The 19,494-nt window shown below is 50.1% G+C and overlaps 1 protein-coding gene across 4 annotated transcripts in view; it reads right to left on the bottom strand.

The window, feature by feature from the left end:
• The window catches only part of NSMF (NMDA receptor synaptonuclear signaling and neuronal migration factor), a 45,879-nt gene that overhangs the window by 9,037 nt on the left and 17,348 nt on the right, over positions 1–19,494 (bottom strand). Inside the window, exons 3-10 of one of the 4 annotated variants that reach the window (XM_064394202.1) lie at positions 16,747–17,223; positions 12,005–12,080; positions 9,589–9,657; positions 5,677–5,729; positions 3,693–3,782; positions 1,974–2,095; positions 1,103–1,186; positions 128–161 (exon numbers count right to left, since the gene is read on the bottom strand). In XM_064394202.1, the coding sequence (XP_064250272.1) occupies positions 128–161; positions 1,103–1,186; positions 1,974–2,095; positions 3,693–3,782; positions 5,677–5,729; positions 9,589–9,657; positions 12,005–12,080; positions 16,747–17,223 (1,005 nt within the window). The remainder of the gene's footprint in view (positions 1–127; positions 162–1,102; positions 1,187–1,973; positions 2,096–3,692; positions 3,783–5,676; positions 5,730–9,588; positions 9,658–12,004; positions 12,081–16,746; positions 17,224–19,494) is intronic. The other 3 variants (XM_064394204.1, XM_064394203.1, XM_064394205.1) reach the window with 3 other exon arrangements.

The following is a 19,494-nucleotide window of genomic DNA, read 5'->3' as shown; positions in this document are numbered from 1 at the left end:
GGTCACTGGGGTGACAAAAACAACTCTGTGAGTGGCAGCTGAAGCACAGGGCAGCTGAGTGACTTAAATATTGATGGTTACATTTGCACTGGGCAGGAGATAAGAAAAGGAGGTAAAACTCACGTACCCAGGATGTCATCAAAGGTGGCGTGTTCATGGTCCTGGAAACCAAGAGAGAAGACATATAAAGGTTCACTGTCACTCCACCAGCTCCCTAATAATCACACAATCCCATTCCAAGGATGCTTTAAGAGCACATTTACACCGACTGATGGCTGCTGGTCACAGCAGCAGTAACCCCCACACTAAATCACATTTCAGCACAGAAGCTGAAGACTGAACAGCCCCTGAAGATCAAATCCACTCAAAGGCTTGCAGCTGAAGCCCGCAGGCACGTCCAGAGCACAGACTGTCTCTCAGATGCAGTCAACATCAGCAATGCCTGTTTGCCCGTGTTTTGCAGCCACTCTCTGGCTCCACCCCTGTCCAAGCTGGCTGACCAACAGCTGCACTCCCAACACAGCTGCCTCTGCCACAGCAGGGTCATCAGGACCACTAAACAACCCTCCAAGGAAGAGAGACAAGAGCAGCAAGGCTAAACCCCAGCAGCACAGCCTGCTGCACCCTGACAATGGCCTTGCTGGGCTCCCAGTTTCACATTCCCTTGCAAATTAAGTGATTAGAAAAAGAAACCCATGACTCCTCACTGCTGTATCACACACCTGCTCAGGCCAGACTCCCAGGGAAAAGTCAGAGTTAAATTAATGACTGACAGGAATGCTCCACTGCACGTGGGGTGATGAGGTTGGTGGTTCACTGCTGAGCTCTGAGTGCTGCTCATCCCAAGGATGAGCATAAGGAGGAGCCCTAAGCCTGGCAGTGCCTGCCCTGCCTTCCCTTGACAATCCTCCCACGCAGCTTAGCTGGGCCTGCAGAGCCCAGAGCCCACATGTGCCATTTCCACCCCCCCGACTGTTCCACCTGGACCTGAGCCCCCACAAAACCACCCTAGACCCCAAAGCAGGGTCAACACACCCAGCCCCTTCCTGATAGCTTTTGCAAACCACTTGTGCTGTCATCACAGCAGAAGTGATTTACTTACATAGAGGATGGGGATGATGGAGGGGTCGTCCCTGCGGATAATTGTTGGGACATACTCTGCTTTGGGCACCTTGGAAGAGATGAGCTGCAAAGGAGAAAAAAGGTGCAACAGCATGAGCAGTAGAGTCTGGAGAGAAGCACAAAGGCCATAAAACTGGCCTGTTCAGCTGGTCTCAGGCGTGCCCCCAGGTAGCAGCTAACCCAGTCTATCCACATCCCAGTGGAAGGTTTCCAGCCCAGAGCACCCCCAGGCCTGCCAAGTGCCCCTGAGTGTCACATGAGCACACAGCTCTGCCCTCAGGCTGCACTGGGCCCAGAACAGGCTGGAAAGGGGAGACTGGGGTGCACAAAGGATGAAGCAGCTCATGCACCACCATGGATGGCTGTATCCCAGTGATGATCACTCCTTTTGGCTGTAGGGCCTGTTCAGTGTCTGCTGGGACCTGCACCAGGCACAGCAGGCACAGGGCTGCAGGTGTCAGTGCCTGACAACTCTGGCTGAAGCCTCAGCTGGCTCCAGCAGCACCAGAGCCTGAACTCTGTTGTGATTCCAGGCCCCTCAGTTCCTCGCTGTGGGAGCAGAGCTAGCAGTGGTGCTCAGGTCTCTATTTTCAGGGTTAACAAGCCTCAGACTGACTTGGTTCTGTGTTGGTGTCAGTCCTGCTCTGATTTGGACTACAGATCTCTCCTTCCAGTTTTATTTCAATGCACTACCCCCAGCAATAACAGATTTGAACCCATGTCATGTCTTGGTTCATCTCTGAGTGACTCTCACAGACACCTGAGGCTGTGCCTACACAACAGACTTCCCATGAAGTGCTGAACTTAGCAGCACTGAAAGGACAGGCAGAGCACGAGCTGGAAACTCTCACCATTATTTTTGGTGGAATAAAGTCTTCTCCGTCACATGCCATGGCTTCAAGTTCCTTTTCTGCTTCCCAGTTCAAGTCAAAGTCACCATCCAGAGTCCCGCAGGAATCCTGAAGGTCATGGCCTGCCAGAACACATGGAGCATTATGAGGGCAGAACAGCCTTTCCCACTCCATCCTGCCTTGGCAGCTTCCTCACAGGAGGTGCCACGACACTCGTGCTCTCTTGTCACCCACAGAGTGACAGACACCACTCTGGGGCTGGTGTCTTCAAACAGACAAACATGTAACAAATGAAGAGTGCACAGAGAGCTCACATCACGTGTCACAGAACTTCATCACTCTCGCAGTCACCAAGCTTGGTTTTCAAATGCTAGGTCACACAGTCACCCTGTCACTCCAGAAATGGGAAAGGAGACAGAACACAGACAGACTCTCTACACTTCAGCACTGCCAGGCTGATAAGCAAAAGTCCAAAGATTTCAAAGCTGGTCTCCTTGTAGTAATTACTGCTCTGACTACATCTTTTCAGGGATTATAAAGAAAATCTGACTTGTTGGTCAGACTGATCCTGGCAGAGAAGTCTTAGAGCGTGCGTGAGGACAGCTGCAACAAACACAGTCATATTGCAACAGTAGACTTGAACTTGCTCTCCAAATCGACCTTACCTGTTGGCCTTCAATGCCTCCTGGGGAAAAAAACATCTGGAAGGAATATAATTGACCATTAAAGGTTAAAAACAGAGATGGTTGCTGGACTGAGGAAAGAGAACCGAGGTGCCACTGTTTGTGCCTTTGGGGATGTCCGAGTGTCGCTGGGCAGTGCCCGGAGCCTGTGTGAACCACAGCTTTCCCATGGCTTTCCCATGGCTTTTCCATCTGCCTCCGGGCAGCTGAGGGAGCAGGGAGGAGTCAGACTGGCAAACCACAGGGTCATGTTGTGAACCTGGCCTTTGATACACCTCCCCTTGCAACCTGGGTCTTCTACAGCTAGCAGGGCCAGATCTTGCGCTTACCTGGTAGATCAGGTCATTTCATTAGTGAAATTCACTTCAACATGGGCAAACTCATATCCACCAAGCTCCTGCCTACAGGCTTGCAATAAAATCTGTGTAAAACAGCCATTCCCTTTATAAGAATACAGATGCTGGCATTCCTTCCTGTAAATGAACACAACAGCATCTCAGTCCCCTCAAGCAGAACATGGCAGCATTACTGGGGATTCCCAGAGGGATTCCTGGCAGCCCAAATGAAGATCAGATTGCCCCAAGCTATCACCTGTGCAGGAAATCAAAGCTCCATCTCATCAGCTGTATTCTTGAGCTATTCCAGGCTAGGAAAGAGCTCAGAAGGGGCTCCTGCATAGGAAGCCACGTTAGCCCCACTATGGTGACAGGCAGCCTTGGACTGGTGAGTTTCCAGAGAGGTTGTTTAGGTGCCAAGAGGATAAGGGATGATGGGAACAGAGGGCTGTAAGAGAGCTGTACCCTTTGGCAACTGCTCAATAATCTGAGGTTGGATGAGTGGTGCTCTACAAATAAATACAGGTACACATAGATGAACAGGTACATACACCTGGAGCGTTACCTGCTCCGATCTCAGGAAACTAAAAAAAGATCACAGACAGGACAGAGGGCACAGAGGAGTTACTCCAGTGGGACTCCAGTCAACAACTGCTGGAGGGTTTGCCCACAGGAGGAAGCTCAAAGGACTCAGAACTCACTTTCTCGAGAGTCATGGAAGGAATCAGCTTTGATGGGAGTCGGGTCACTCCAGGACCTGCTGAAGCTCCTCTCACGCCGTTCGGCAAATGCTAAAGGATAAAACCAGAGCACGACATTAACAGATCCCAAAGCACCTCTGCTGCTGCCAGCAAACAAATCATCCAGCAGACTGCCACCAAAGACACACACCACAGACTCCCCTGGGCTGGTCCTTCCACTTGCCAAATGTGAGTCCTTTCCACACAGCAGAGACAAGTGCCCACTTGTGCACAGGATGGGACGTGGAACACAGAAAAAGGACAACACTTGATGGCCTCCTTAAATGCACACAGCTCAAACCTCAATTTAACCAAGGTCAGTCCAGTGTCCCAGTGTAAGTGCTCAGATTCCAAGGCCTCACAGAAACATGCACTGCACAGCTAAAATGACACCTGCATGCCCAGAAGGCAGCTGTAGCTCTCCAGTAAGTTCTCCCTTCACGTTCTACTGGCATCCCAGTCAGAGCTGGACCAAACAGCAGGGAGGGGATGTCTCTGGAAAGCTCAAGCTTTCTACATTCTGTTGCAAAAGAGGAAATCCTTCAGCCTTTGCTTGCCTGCACTCTTGTGAGCACTACTCATGGCTTTTTTTCCTCCCAAGGAATGCTGTATTGTTTGCACTGACATTTCCCAAGCACAAACCAGGGAGCTTGGCTCAGACGGCTGCACCGCAGGCAAATTCCTGGGAACTGGCAACCACGGTGTCTGACTTGGCAAGCCCATGTGAGAGCCATTATGCCAGGATTAACAGCCACTTATGGGCACTAATACCTATTTCTGGTGGCAGACAGAGTGTGCAGCAGGGAACTGAGTAACAGCAGCACAGGAATTCACTGCAGATCAGCATCACAAGAGCAGCCTGTCCCCTGCTGAAGTGTGGCCAGGGTGGGTGTCTGGGGAGACAAGCCATGTCTTCAAGCTCTTCAGGTGATCTCCATCCTCAGCTTTCAGATAAACCCAGGTGTTTAACTATTGTGCACAGAAAGAAAGCTTTGAAAACATGACCCAAGAGTTCCTGAGGCAGAGGCACGCCTGAGCTTCAGGGAGGTAAGCCCTGTCCATGTCAGGCAGTGCTAACTCAGATGCTGAAGAAGACTCTGGAAAGTGCAAATCTCTTTGCTGATCACTTCCCATATGAGAAAGGAAAGAATGCAAATTGAACTCAGCAATGCTTTGCTGTGGGCACTCTGTACATGATGCCTGGCCAGGGAGGTTGGGAAGAACAAGATGCTTTCTCTTCTGGAGCAATCCTCAGCTCCCAGGAGCAGGTCACACCACCTTCACAGCACTAAGGGTGTTGCCCAATCAAGTTTTGGAGGATTATTGCCTTCACCAGGGAAAGGGAACTGCAATTTTGCAGGCCTAAGAGGTGATTTCTTCCCCAGTGAGGCATAACACTCCCTGATTTGCCCCTTGCTCCAATCTCTTCTTTGATCCTCTTCTTTCTTCTTTCCACTATCATCTCAGTTGCCACCAGGCAACTCTCCCCCAGGGCCAGCTGTGGAGATGACAAGGGGACAGGGCAGGAGAGGACAGCCAGCAGTCTGTGTGGCACATGGAGCCACAGCTGGTCACAGCTGCAGAGAGAGGCCAGGCAGCTCTGCTGGACTCACAGCTCAGGTTCTCCTCACTGGCCTCCACCCCAGTGGTCACCAAAATTCACACAGAGGACAAGGATGCCGGGGCTTTCCTTCCATGCCTTGCACCAGAGATGTCCCACAGCCACAGCAGAGGGTCCTTGGGAACAGCCTCCAGGCTGCTGCAGGCATCCACAGGTCCTGGACACTTGCAACCACCTGGTCTTCTTGTTTGTAGGGTAAAATGGCACCGACAGGTCAATTCCTCTCTCCAGCCCAAAGCCAGGTCCTTTCAACCCACATGTGCATGTGACACGAACCCCACAAGGCCCAGCTCCTCACAGCCACACTGCCAGGTGCTCACTTACTTTGTGCTTTAACCCTTCGGCTCCCCACCATGCGGAGGTGCTTCCGAAAATTCCTGAAAGAAAGGCCAAACACAACCTTTGAGAAACGTGACAAGAAGCAACACCTGGGCCCAGCAGGACTGTGAAAACAGGGAGGAAGAAAATAAAATGGGGATGAGGACATATTTCCTTCTGGGCATTCCAAAGCTGGAGACCAGGTCCCCAGCCTGCAGTGATTTAGTGCTGGGATGGTGATGTTCCTTAAGTGGGGCTGTTCTGAGCTCCCTGGGCTGGTGGTACAGGGCAAGTGGGGTCCCAGAGGGCAGCCCCCTGCTCATGGCTGTTTTCCCTGTTCTCTGGTTAAGCTTTACCTGTGCTGTATTTGCTGAGGACACCCACTGCTGCCCGTGCTGGCAGTGTTCCCTCTTTTCCTGGTAAAGAGCAGTAACTGCTCCCCTCCCTCCAGCAGAACATGGGGTGCCCAGGCCCTGCACACTCGTGGCTGTGCTCATTCCCAAACACAGCTCCTAAAACCCCTCCTGTGCTGCTGGTAACCATGCAGCTCGTGCTGCTCTCCAGGCACAGCTGGGGAGGACCAAAGCACATTCTCCCTCCTTGCACAGCAGAGTTCAGTGATGCTGCCTGTCCCCACGGGCCTGCTCTCCCTGTGTGCTGCCCTGGCCTCACAGGCAGGTCCAGAGGGGCTGCAGAGCACACAGCTCCAGGGGAAAGCCCTGGGGAGCAGCTACACCCCAGGGTCAGGTCTGTGTGAAACAGGATGTCCTGGCCACTCCTCAGACCCCATGGCAAAGGGACTCTGTCCAGCCCCTCTGAGTGCAAGGGACCAGTTTCTCAGATTCTCATCACTCACGAGGCAGGAACAGGACAGGAACAAACAGGACACCAGAAGAGACAGGGAAAAGCAGCATCAAGAGCAGTGTCATCTCTCCATTAACCCTATTTAGCAACTGTGGCTTCACTCCACAGTGCAGCCCTAGAGCTCATACACCCTGGAGTGGGGGAGCCTTCCTGGATTCCTTGTGGCCCCCAAACACAGGGCAAACACCAGGCAACAGACACCACAGCTGGTGAAAGGGGTAAGTCACAAGTTGTCTGGCTCACACACAGGTTAGTGGGATGAGTAAGGACATGGTACAACCATGCAGATGCTTTAGCAAACTGACTGGACCAAAAGACACTCCCAGTACTGACAAGAAGTTGTTCAGAGGAACTCAGATACATTTGCTCCTGTCCAGGAGATGCACACAAACACTGTCCTCGTGGGAGAGCACTGCACCCACATCACCTCCTGCACCTCCCCTCTTTGGCCTGGGAGCCCTTGTTGTCATCAGGCTCCAAATTCAGCAAGAAGCAAAACCAGCAGCTGGGAGCAGCATTATTCCATGCCAAACTTCTGTCTACACTTGGGCTATTAATGTTTCCCAAAGATTTATTCTGTCTCTACTTGGGTACATGAAGATTCACTGCTGTGGATCAGACAAGTGCCCCTTTAGGCACATCCCTAGCCTGGCTCTTTGTACAAAGCCTTCTGGGGTGCACCATCACCCCAGACAACTTGTAAGACTGACAACTGAGTCTGTCTTACAGTGGATTCAACTAAAATCCAAACAAATACAACATTTTAAAGGAACCCGGGCTGTTCTTTACAAAAAAATGTATCACACGTATGTTATATGGAAATCTTTATGGTCTGTTGTGGGCCTGAGATCATACCAGACACTGAGCATCACTGTTAATTGCCCAAGGCCACTGCCACATCCTTTGGGCATTTTGGAATAAAATCCACTTTTCTTTTAAATGCTCAGCTGTCCTCTACACGGAGGATTTTTTTCAGACCCTGGGGGAAGAGGGGTGAAGCAGCCTTTGCCATAGAAGAAGGTTGCTCCCAGCTGCCTGTACAGCTTGGGCTCTCCCTTGAGAGACCTAAATACCATCTCCTAAACTCTGCTGAGAGCAGCTCCGAGGAGAATCCAGCTGTTCAAGGTTAACCACTGCACTAAACACTCACAGAATGGGACAAAGGCCTTTTGCTCCATCTATTTTCTTCCAGAAAAACAGCACTTTGGGAAAGAAGTGCAAGTCTGGGACTGCCTCCTAATTTGGCCATGCTGTGAACTTCTAGATCCTTCTGAGGCTTCTTGCAGCTGCCTGGCTCCTCAGGCTCCTCTGTGCCTGCATGTCAGCATGACAGGCCCTGGGAAGCTGCAGCCAGCTCTGTCAGCAGGGGGGTCCCCAAATTTGCCCAGCTTTCCTGCCGGGCTCCTGCAACTGCACCCAGGAGACCTGTGGCACCTGATCCCTTGCAAGATCCCTCCACCCATCATGACACAACCAGAACCCCTCAAGTTTCAGTGATGAAATCTCCCTTTTCTGAGCAGCTCTCCTCTAGTGTGCCTCATGGTCTGCATGACCCCATGGCACCTCCAGGGTTTCCATCCCAGCCAGAGGGGCTCCAAGACACTGCAGTCCTACTCCACACCCTGCAGTGGGTCACCACACGCTGCCCAGAAGACTTTTCACTACCCAAACTCCTGGCAGCACCTCTCACACTCCCCTCTCTGGCTGCTCCTGCAGTGGGCAAAGCTCTGGGCACCGCTCACTCCAGAGGCAGCAGCATCCCTGTGGGCACACCACACCATCCAGCCTCCCTGGACACCAGCACAGCACTGCAGGGGCTGTGTGAGAACAGCTGAACCCTGAAACACCCACCCAGGGCTGCACAGCAAACCCCCAAGCACACAGCAGGGCTCTCCTCGCTCCCTGCAGGACAGAGCTGAGCTCTGCCAGCAATCCCTGCAGCCAGGGCCCCTCCACTGCTGTCCCACCTCCTCTCAGGGGCACGGCAGCCCCAGCCAGGCTCCCTGCCCTGCCAGCCCTGCACTGGGCACAGCAGAAGGGACACGGCTCAGGTGAGTCCATTCTCTCTCCTGACAGCCCCACCAAGGTTCACAACTGCTCCTGCACTCACAAGCCATTTTCTAACCAAGACTTGCCTCTGCCTAACAACTTCTGAGCAATCTCTCTTTTTAAAGGTACACTGTCTATTTGTTTTAGAGTGTCTTTAGTTTGGATTTTTATTTCTCTTTGTTATTGATGAAAAAACCTCACCATTCTGAAGTTGCTATAAAAAAATATTGCCTGGCAATTTCTCAGTTAAGAAAATCTGATGTTTTTCTCCCACTTGGTTTTGAACAGTGCTGAAGTGATCATGGCAGTTTTAAACCAATTACACAGACACTGTGTTATCATTTTTTAGTAGGCTGACACAACTCTTGGCACATTTAAAAAACCAAACCAGTTCTGATTCCTGCTGTTGAGTATATGATGTGCCATAGGAAGCCTGCAGAAGGAAACCAAGCCTTTTTGCAATACCTGGACAAGGAATCAGTCTCCATCCACTTTTATTTCTCTTCTATTATTGAAAAAAATTAAGATTTAAAAACAGACTTCTGGTCACTAGAGATGTCAATTTTGCCTAGGTCTCAGATTTCTGAGGTGCATTTGTACATACAGCAATGGCACATACAGTATTCATCTAACCTCAAATTCCTGCCTGTGGCAGGGGAGTTGGAACTAGATCATAATTTAGGTTTCTTCCAATCCAAGCCATTCTGTGATGATATGAAATTCCAAACTGGAACGGGGAAATTGCATCTTTAATTTTTTAAGTATGTATTTTTCTGCCTGAGGCACAGATCATGTGGAATGCTAAAAGAACTTGACAGTGTTCTTTAAGAAGATGGAGATCAGCTATCCTGAGCATCATTCATCTCCACGGCTCCAGCAGAGCCACTGCCAGTGTCCCCAGGACAGCACAGAGACAGGGACAGCCACGGTCAACGCCACCAGGGTTCAGCAGTGCCCCCAAGGGCCCATGCAACACCAGGTCACAGCCGTGGGGACGGGCCCTACCTCTGGATAAGAGCTGCAGAATCATTCTCTCGTTTCCGTCTCTTCCTCTCTGCGTAGCCCCTGAACGCCCTGGGAAACCATTTCAAGCCATTAACCAAGTCCACAGCTTGGAAGTGGAGAGGACAAGGGACACACAGAGGGAAGCTCTGGGCAGACAACAGAGGTTGAGCTGCCCAGGGGGCCAGGCAGCACTGTGTGTGGGTCAGGGCACTCAGGCCACAGCTCCTCGCTCCCCTGGGCTGCTCCTCAAACATCAGAACGTGGCCCAAAGGAGCACCCACCATCCCTGGGCTGCTCCTCAAACATCAGAACGTGGCCCAAAGGAGCACCCACCATCCCTGGGCTGCTCCTCAAACATCAGAACGTGGCCCAAAGGAGCACCCACCATCCCTGCTCTGCAGAAAGGACCTGGGAGCTGCATCACCCCCTCTCTGCACACCAGCATTGAGAGGGACAAAGTGTGCCAGCGACTAAGGGCTGCACTTGGAGGATGAGGATGGTTTGGTGGGATCCATGTAGGCCTACCAGGTGTAGCCACCTAACCTCAGCCAGCTGACAGACAGCCCCTAGCACAGGGAAAGCACAAGTGAATATGATGGACAGGAGAGGAGAGTTTAGCCAGCAGACCAACAGATAAGGACATTAAAAAAATAAGATTATACTTACGAGATGCTAGAGATTCCAGGAGATGCAGAGAAAAAGAGAGAAAAGAGGAATTTATTAGTGCTCAGGCCCAGCCGGCATTCTGAGGGAATTCTCACTCCAGAAGGAATATTTCTTGTTAGGTGGAAGGAAATTGCTTTTTAAATTAAACATTTCTCAGTGGTAAGACTCCTCCTTGACTGAGCTCAATCCTCCCTGGGGCAGGGCTGACATGTGGTGTGGATGCAAAGTGAGCTCCACACAAACCCAGAGAATGTGCAGATGTACAAGAGCTGAGTGTGGCCTGACAGGCTGCAGAACCACGAGCTCCTGGAGCAGGGAGAGCTGCTCCCACCATGACAAACACTGCTGAAGCTGGCTCATGCTTCCTGCTTCAGGAAGGGAGTGAGCACAGCAGGCTGAAAACACTGGAGCAGAGACCAGGAGCCACCCCAGCACTTTGGGGAGGTGCCCTGAACTCCTGGAGGAGTTTCTGTGTCACTCCTAGAGGCAGCACAGAAGCTCTAGAAATGTTAACCAAGGAGCCACATCTACCAAGGGACTTCTGCTCCTCAAGGGTTCCCTTGGGGCACCATTCCCCACACCAACCCCACAATGGCCTTCAAGCCTTGTGAGCCCAGCTATGGACCATCATCCTGCAACAGATCTGCCCAGAAAACACAAATTCAGACAGCAAAGGCTGTGTCCAAATGTGATGATTTTGCTCATGTTTTGTGAGTCAGATCAGAACTGTGAACTACCACTGGCTGTTATCAGACAATATCTTTTAAATGCTTTTTTTTTTTTTTTCTGGGGGATGCAGCTACCCCACTCCTCAACTCCAGATCCAGCCTCCCTGCACGAATCCTTCCGGGTCTGGTTCAGTCTGGGTTATGCCAAGAGAAATAACCAGCCTCTTTTCAGGATTTGGGGAGGGAAAAGCACAAGGGAAAGAAGTATCAGAGAAACAAGAGTACAAAAAGGACACCAGATTAGACAAGAAGGAAACAGAGCCAGAGAGCTGAGGGTGTCCCAGACATTGGGAGAAACACACAGGAAAAAGGTGGCAAGGCTGGGGAAGGGCCTTGGAAGGTAGAACAGCATCTTGTTTTCCTCTCTGCTTGCCCTAGTTTTCCAGTCAGGAGGAAATACTCGAAAGCAGGAAGGCAGCACTCCCTGGCAAGCTGGCACAGCCTGGAGAGGAGGCTTCCCTCACTCTCCTGAGCCCTTTGAGAGCTGCCTCCTCCCAAACTCAGCACCCCATAGCCTGCATGAGTGTGGAGGGAAAGGCTCCTCCTAATTCACACCCCTTTGTATTTTGCAGGGATTTTACTGACACTTTTTCACACGTGCAGAGCTGCAGGGCTTCCTTATCCCAGAGGAAGGCATCTCTCTGGAGTGAAGGATGCAGGGCAAGCCTGGAATCCCCTTCCCTTGGAAAGTGTGTGCAGCAGAAGCAGCTGGTGGAGGGTCTCAGCTGGTGATCCACAGGACCCTTGCTCTGCAGAGCAACCAGGCCACAGTGTCACAGACAAAATCAGGGAAGCAGAGAAGAGCAGGGTAACCCGAGGAGTTAAAGAAGGTAAAACCAAACAAATGAGAGCAGTAGGGAAGAACTGGTAAGTAAGAAAGAAAATTAACGAGAGACAAATTTCTGTCTTTCTCTCTTATCCCTGAACAGTGATGCCAAACACATAACTCCTGCTGCAGGCTCTGAGCTTTGAGCTCAGACCCTGAGATACAGAACAAAAGCCACAGCAGTGGTTTCACTTACGCTTGCATAGTTGTAGTAGCAGTGTGAAAACTGAAGAGGTTCTCCTTTGGGAACCAGGTTCGTATGGGAACATCATCTGCAAGAGAGAGAGAGCCTGAGCACCCAGCAGGCACAGACATCCTTCAGACAGCCACATTTCCTCCCCAAGCTCTTTCTCTCAGGACTTTCCTTCAGCATTTTGCCCTGACTGAACAGTTCAAGTCTCATCCTCCTCATATAAATGCACACTGCCACTGAGTGTTCTGCAAATTCATGCTAAGCCTGTCTATCAGGCTACTAAGGGAAGAATAAAAGCTCTATCTTAACCATTGGAGATTAGAATAATCCAAGAATTACAGAACTGACATTTGAACTAGGAAAAAAAAACAGGGAAAAGAAACATTTTTCATTAAAAGCATTTTCCTGTCTCTGCCTTTTCCCTTATAGCATTGATTTAAACTGTCCCACTCCTCCAGTTCTTTCTGACACAGCCCAGTGATGAAAAGCATTTACCTTCCACTCAGAACAGTAAGCCTGAAATAGCCTCTCTTTTTCTGCCACTGAGGTTTCAACAAACCCCTCTCACACCTGCTCCTGGTGGCTTGGCCTTCAGGAGTTCCTCTGGTTTGGAAGTCAAACCACCCATCAGCTCCACACCCTGCAGGTAACTGAGCTGATTTAGTCACCTCCCTTTGGAAACTGCCCTGGCCAAACCAACTGTGGGGTTTTTTTCCTATTTCCAGGGCATCAGAACACTACCTCACCTTCACTGAATGACCACTAAGACAAAAAGAAAAAAAAAAATCACCAATTACATGTGTGGTGACCAGGAGGAGGAACCTGCCCAAGCAGCAGCTCCTGCTGAGAACTCTCAGGCTGGAGTCAGGCAGGCAGGGAATCACAGGAGTACTGAAATCCACTGCCACAACACTTGTGAGAGCTCAGTGAACTGCATTCCTGGGGCTGGGGGCTACCTGATTTTTCATCTTGCTTCACACCCCATTTGTGACTCCCTTGCCTAATGCCTTGCCCCATGTTGCTGACTGTGTCTTGCCTCAGTCATTCAAGTCTTCAGATCTGACAGTATTTAATATTCTGGCATTGTCAAGGTATTTTTTAATTCACTTTCACTGGCCCAAGCCCAGTCAAACTCCACATACCCACTGCAGGCCTAATTACCACAGACCAGGTATCTTATCAAATGTTTTGTACAGACCATCATACCCTACAAATTATTCCCTGAAAGTACAGAAAGTGGCTGCAATTACAGATGCAAAAAGTGCTAAGCGCAGCTGGGGAGCCTTCCTTTGAAGTGCAGCTTCCAAGAAATCTATAGAAAGCTGTAGCAGACACTCCTTCTCAGCTCACAGTTTACGTCAAGTCTTGTTTAAAAGCACTCCAAGGAAATATATATGTTAAATGAAACTGCATTCCAGTATGCTAAAGACTTCTGCTGCAGTCTCAAAGTCTGCTCTCCTCCAAAACACAGAGACAGAAGCAAAGCAGAACAACTCAGACTGTAAATTAGTTACTTGTTTGAAGCCTGCAACCCACAGAAGTGGCAAAGGAGAAGCTGCACAAATTCCTTTTTAGCCAACAATTCTGTACAGGCTTCTCAGGGACTACTCATCCCAAAGGACTGACAGCTTCTTCATGTGTTTTACAGCTTTTAAGCCATAGGCTTTGGTTCAAAGCAGAGCTTATGAACAACAGCTAATATCCTTAGGAGGCTCTGCCTGCACATTGCTGGGAGCTTTCTCTCCTTTTCTCACAACTGGAGTTAACCTAGGAAAAATATCCTTGCCCTCCACACAGCACTCAATGTGGAATAAAGGATTTGGGACTCCTCAGAAGATAGAACATCAGCAGAGGAGCTCACAGGTAGGGACTGGGCAGCACAGCTCAGTTCCAGAGCTCACTCACCGAATTAAAATTCAGGTCATGGGCATGGCTGTTGCTGCCAGGAGCAGGCAGCACATCCTTTCTGGACAGGCAGAGCAGCTTGTTCTCCTTTCCTTTCACCATCAACTGTGAGGAAACAGTGGAGGAGCCAGGGGGGCCTGGTAAGACTGGAGGGACACCACCACCACATCCAGCACCTCCAGCCACTTCCCACTGCACCCAAACCCAGCACCTCTGTCCATGAGTGGATGTGTGTGTCTCAGATGCTGGGAGCAGCCCAGGAGATCACAGCTTGTGATCCCCTGGAATGGTGTCAGGCATCAGAAACTCAGCACCAAAACCCATAGTCAGTGATGCCAGTGGGGCCTGGCTGCCATAAAGGCTGGTTTGCAGCAGCAACTCGTCATGTGAATGCAAACAGAAGCAGCACTGTCAGGTGAACCCTGGGGAAATCAGCCTCTCCTGCCTCCACTCCTCCCTGCTCCCTGTCCCCTGCTAGCCAGGCAGAAGGACATGCCAGGGAATTCTTGCAATCTGTGGCACTTGTGCTGCTCAGTTGTGGGGTTATCTGAGTGGCAGGACTTGGACAGAGAGTGCAAATAAGACCAAGCCGAGGGAACTCTCCCTCCATGGTGCCAGTGCTGGGATGGAAATTGGGCTTGGGGACACAGCCCTGCCTGTGCAGCCACACATGTCAGGACCCAGAGGCTTGAGATGAGAACCCAGGGGAGCTGCTGGAACATGGAATGCCCATGGGGGCATCCAAAGGTCCTGCACTGGCCACTTTGCTCCCATTCAAGTGACTACTCTGACACATTTTCAGAAAGACAATCTCCACTCCACATTGATGACTGACCCAGTGTGAACGGCTGCCTGGCTGAAAACAGACACTGAATTCCAAGGCCCAGTAACAGCATCTCCTTGGAGGAATCACCAGCACAGGTTTTCCAGCAAACACAGCTCCAGCTACGAGGAGTTAAACCCCTCCATCAATGCTGTGGAGCTTTGCCTTGCTTCTGTATCAAGTAACTTCCTTCAGTTCCACAGCACAATTCTGATTTGTCCAGGTGTGTTGGTTTGGGCTAGGATAAAGCTCATTTTCTTCACAGCAGCTCAAATGGGGTACACGCAGTGTCTGATATGAATCCCAAAAAATCCCAGGGAACAGAGGAACAATGCTTAAAAATCATGCACAGGATTTCAGGGGACTGCAGCTTTTCCACACATTTCATAATCAGCTGTTTTTTCATTACTATTCTTCAGTTTAAGCCATATATTCTTGTAGCCATATAATTTCAGGTATCTAGGCATGAAAACATGGTCCAGGACCCAAACCTCTGGTGATTTTACCTGTAGTAAACATCACAGCAGTATTTATCAGAAAACTCTGAACCCAGGAAATCTGGACCATTTGATCTCTTCAGTCCTTATACACAGCTTCTTTTCAAGGAGAAAATGCTGACCTTTCCTGGCCAGACTCTCTGCTCTAAATGCCTTGATGTGTGTTTACAGAAAAAATCAGACAAATTAGGCCAGACTCTTTGCCAGTCACATACAGGCAAAGATGGACTGTCCATCAGTTTATAATTCAAAGCACACACACTGTGACGTATATTTGATTAATGGTTCAGTTTTTAAAGACAACTTTTTTTTAAATGGAATGGAATAATTACAAGCACTCTTCCCTGAGAACATTAAGCCAGGAAGAAAGGAGGGAAAAAGTCCAACACTGTGTTATTTGCTAGTATTTGTAGGAAGCCCATGAGGTGGCACTACATGAGTGGCTTCCAGCCCTGCAAACAAGCATTTTGGGAACACACCAAAGCACAGAACACCATAACTTGAGGCTCCCACAGAGCAGTTCAGGAAGATTCCCCCTGCCCAGCAAGAGGCAGAGAAGGATCCTGCTCTGAACTGGGATGAGCATGGATGCAGGGTTTTGACAGAGACCTTCCTCTTTTGCTCTTCCTCCACAGAAAAGGAGCTCACTGAGCTGCGTGAAGTCATGAAAACCACCAGAGCAGCCTCTGATGACCAAGAGCTAGGATGAGCTGGCCTCCAACTGAGCTCAGCTTATTGCAAACTCCTCCTTTGACAATCCCTTTCTAGGAATTCTGCCCCATGGTACCAGAAGGGGCCAGGATTAAAATCCCTGTGCTGGCATGAGATGGGTATCACCTTTTGTGTCAGCTGGTGTGGTGGCTGACAGTCTGGTCAGAGGGAGAGAGTCAGATAAACTTTCCCAGATGTTCCTCTGGAAAGTTTTGAGAAAGCTCAGAGAGAGAATTAAAACAATCCTGCAGCTGGTGTTTTCATTGTAAAATGTGTTGTTAATTGTAAAATGCTTACAAGAAGGGTGCTGTTCCTAATTAACCAATAGTATGAAGATTGTTACATATAATTATTATTATATTTAATGATAAATATTATTATAAACATTTATTATTATTATTGTTATTATTCTGTAATAATACACAGTCTCAAGCTACGTCAGGGAAAGTATATGTTGGATATTAGGAAAAAATTTTTCACTGAAAGAATAATAAAGTACTTGAATGTTCTTCCCAGGGAGGTGGTAGAATCATCATCTCTGGATGTGTTTAAAAAAAGACTGGACATGGCACTTGGTGCTATGGTCTAGTTGAGGTATCAGGGCATAGGTTGGACTCGACGATCTTAGACGTCTCTTCCAACCTCATTATTCTGTAATTAAAAACCGATCAAGTCCACCTTTATGGTAACTGTCTATAAAAAAAAATGTGTCATTTCTAATAAACTTTGCATTTTACCTTCTGAGACCTTAGAGTCTATAGATCACTTTATTCACCTGTCCTCAATACAAGAACCCAGCACCCACTTACCAGACACTCGATCGACACTGTACATCCTCTCCAGCCTTTTCCTGTGCCACCCAGCCTCGCCAGGTGGGTGCTGCTCCAGCTCAATGGACTGCTGGGAAGGGGCAGCCAGCCTGGAGCAGTTGGGGCACTCCTTGGAGCCCTGGCGGCCGCCCGGCCATGCCTTGCAGTGCCGGACGCCGTGCGAGCCGCCGGCGCCGTGCGCGTGGTGGCCGTGGTGACACTCCTCGTGGGCAGCCCCCTTCATCACCACCAGTTCCATGCTGTCATTCTCGTGTTCCGACAGCATCGGCCTCTCTCCAGAGATGGTGTAGACTCGTGGCTTGGGGCCCTCGCTCGGCATCTTCTCCGCCTGCTCCTCGGTGAAGCTCCTCTCAAATTTGCCGTCCGAGATGACCGAGAGCCTGCGCTTGTTCTGGGCCACCTGCTGCATCTCAGGGGAGTCCTCCTGCCCGATGTAGGAGTCTGCTAGCAGGTGATCTGAAACAAAAGGCACATTTTCCTTAAAGCAAAGCCCCACAGACACTGGCAAATTCAGGAGGCTCTTTGCTACTGCTGTGTAGGGGAGACAGACACAGGAGGTCCCTGCAGGAACCATTTCAGATGAACATGTGCCCGTCACCACCTTCTAAACCTTCAGAGCAGGCACTAAAATGAGAGATATTACTCACAGAGAGGCCCAATATTCTAAGCATGTGTGGCCACCCAACAACTCTAGCAGCAAATGCAGGTCTCATTGCACAGCCTGAAAATGCTGCCATGCAAGACAGGCCTGGTTCAGCTGCAGCCCTGTTCAGCCACACGAGGGCTACAGAGCTGGTCACAGTCTGCAGGACAAGGACCAGCACCACCTTCTCCAAGTGCCAAACTCCGAGTGTTTGGTGCATTAAGTTCTTTCAGAACACTGGCAAAGAGGCAAACCAGCAACATTTGTTTGGTTTTTTTCCCCTCCTGATTTTCTGCCAGGTGGTTTGACATGAAAGAAATGCAGCAAGACTTCAGCTGGCAGCTGCAGCAGAGCACCCGGCTCGCAGCACGCCCCGGTCCCACAGATGGCCACGGCTCGGCCCGTGGGAGCTGTCCTGGAAGAAAACACAGCCGCTCCCTTTGCAGGGTAGGAAGATCCAAAGGAGAGAGGCCCATGAGAGCAACTATCTTTGGAGCCCACACACTGGATGAAGTGCCAGGAAATCTCAGCATTTCCATGGCAATTCCATGCATGAACCCAACAGTAGCTCCCACCCACCTGCTAATCCTTTTTCAAGTGGCTGTTAATTACCTCTTACACTTCCCTTCAGATGGGAAGCAGCTCAGGGACTGGCAAAAAGGCTCAGCAGGGAATGCATTATTTATGTGACTGCTACCCAAAAAATGAAATCATTACTGTCCAGCACAGACAGAAGCACTTAAAACCGAGGCAGAAAGCAAACCCAAGCCTTTACTTCAGTAGATATTCATGGAACATAACTTCTTTGGCTACCGAGTCATGACCTGGAGGAACTCATCCACAATTTGAAGGCTTGGCTACCTTGCAACTGGCCATGAAGTGAAGGAGGAAAAGGAGAACGACCTCTGGACTAGAGTGGTGGTGCAAGTGTGCAACACGGACCTTTCACTCCTGCCACATTCTGCCGCCCATGAAGTGCTCCTGTGCCCCTCTGAGTGGAGCCTTCCCAAGCTGAGGCCATACACAGTCAGCTTTTGAATCTGAAATCCATCCTGGAATATGCTCACATTGCCCAGACCCTCTCCCCCTGCTCTGCCTGCAACCAGAACTGAGCTAGTACTGGTACAGGGTGTCACCCATGTCTCATTTTTCTGCTTGAGATACAACTTCCCCCAGCACCACTAGGAAATAAATCAGTCTCTGCCCACTCTGCTCAAGAAGTGACTGTCAGGGCTGTTCAGGCTGACACAAGTCAGGTTTCCTTTCATTTGTCTCCTCACAGTCTTTGGATACTGGAGCTGGTCAGGAGGAGACACTGTAGGAGTCCTGAAGAAAGAGCTGTGCCTTTTGAACCTGCAGCTGATGCTCTGTCCAGGCTTCATATGAAGTCAAAAATCCATGTCCAGGTGTAGTGAGGGGTAGTGCCCCTCAGATACAGCCCAGACAGTGTGAAAGGCTGGCAGGGCTCTACTTTGCCCCATGGTCAGTGCGGACATTTGCACCTGCTCCAGGAGGAGCCTGATGGACAACAAGGGCCATTCCAGTGGAAGAAGGTGCTCCACAGGCTGTCATCCCAAAGCCTGTACCCACCTGCAGTGTCAGAGATCAGTGCACAGAGTGCTACAGGCCCCAGATCTCTCAAACCACGTGTCACCCCTCAAGAGGCAGCAGCAGGTCCCCTACATCTGCTCTCCAGCAGCTCAGATCCTCCCCAGCTCCAGGATTAACCATGCTCTAGAGTGGGCATGTCTTGGGAAAACACCACCAAACGACTCCCTGAGATCTGCCAAGATCTGTGCTCACTAATAGTGCCAAACAAACCATTTTTAAAATTAAAAACAAAGGCCAGCTCTAAGTACTCTTCTCAACTTGTCAAATTTACTAATCTGTGTGGGCACAGTGACGCTACAGATTTCTTAAGACACCACAAAATCGTGGCTGACAGCTGCCCCTGCTCCTCCTGAAACTGATACTTGTATGGGAGATGCACAGCCTCCTCAGAGGGAACACACAGGAGTGTCACCTTCACTCACACACTGACAGCTCTGGAATTCAGAGATCCAGGAATTCCTGAGCCATGGGAT

Source organism: Passer domesticus, chromosome 18 (genome assembly GCF_036417665.1).
Source record: "Passer domesticus isolate bPasDom1 chromosome 18, bPasDom1.hap1, whole genome shotgun sequence".
NCBI lineage: Eukaryota > Metazoa > Chordata > Aves > Passeriformes > Passeridae > Passer > Passer domesticus.
The sequence above is the reverse complement of the archived record's forward strand: the minus strand, read 5'-3'. Positions and strand labels throughout refer to the sequence as shown.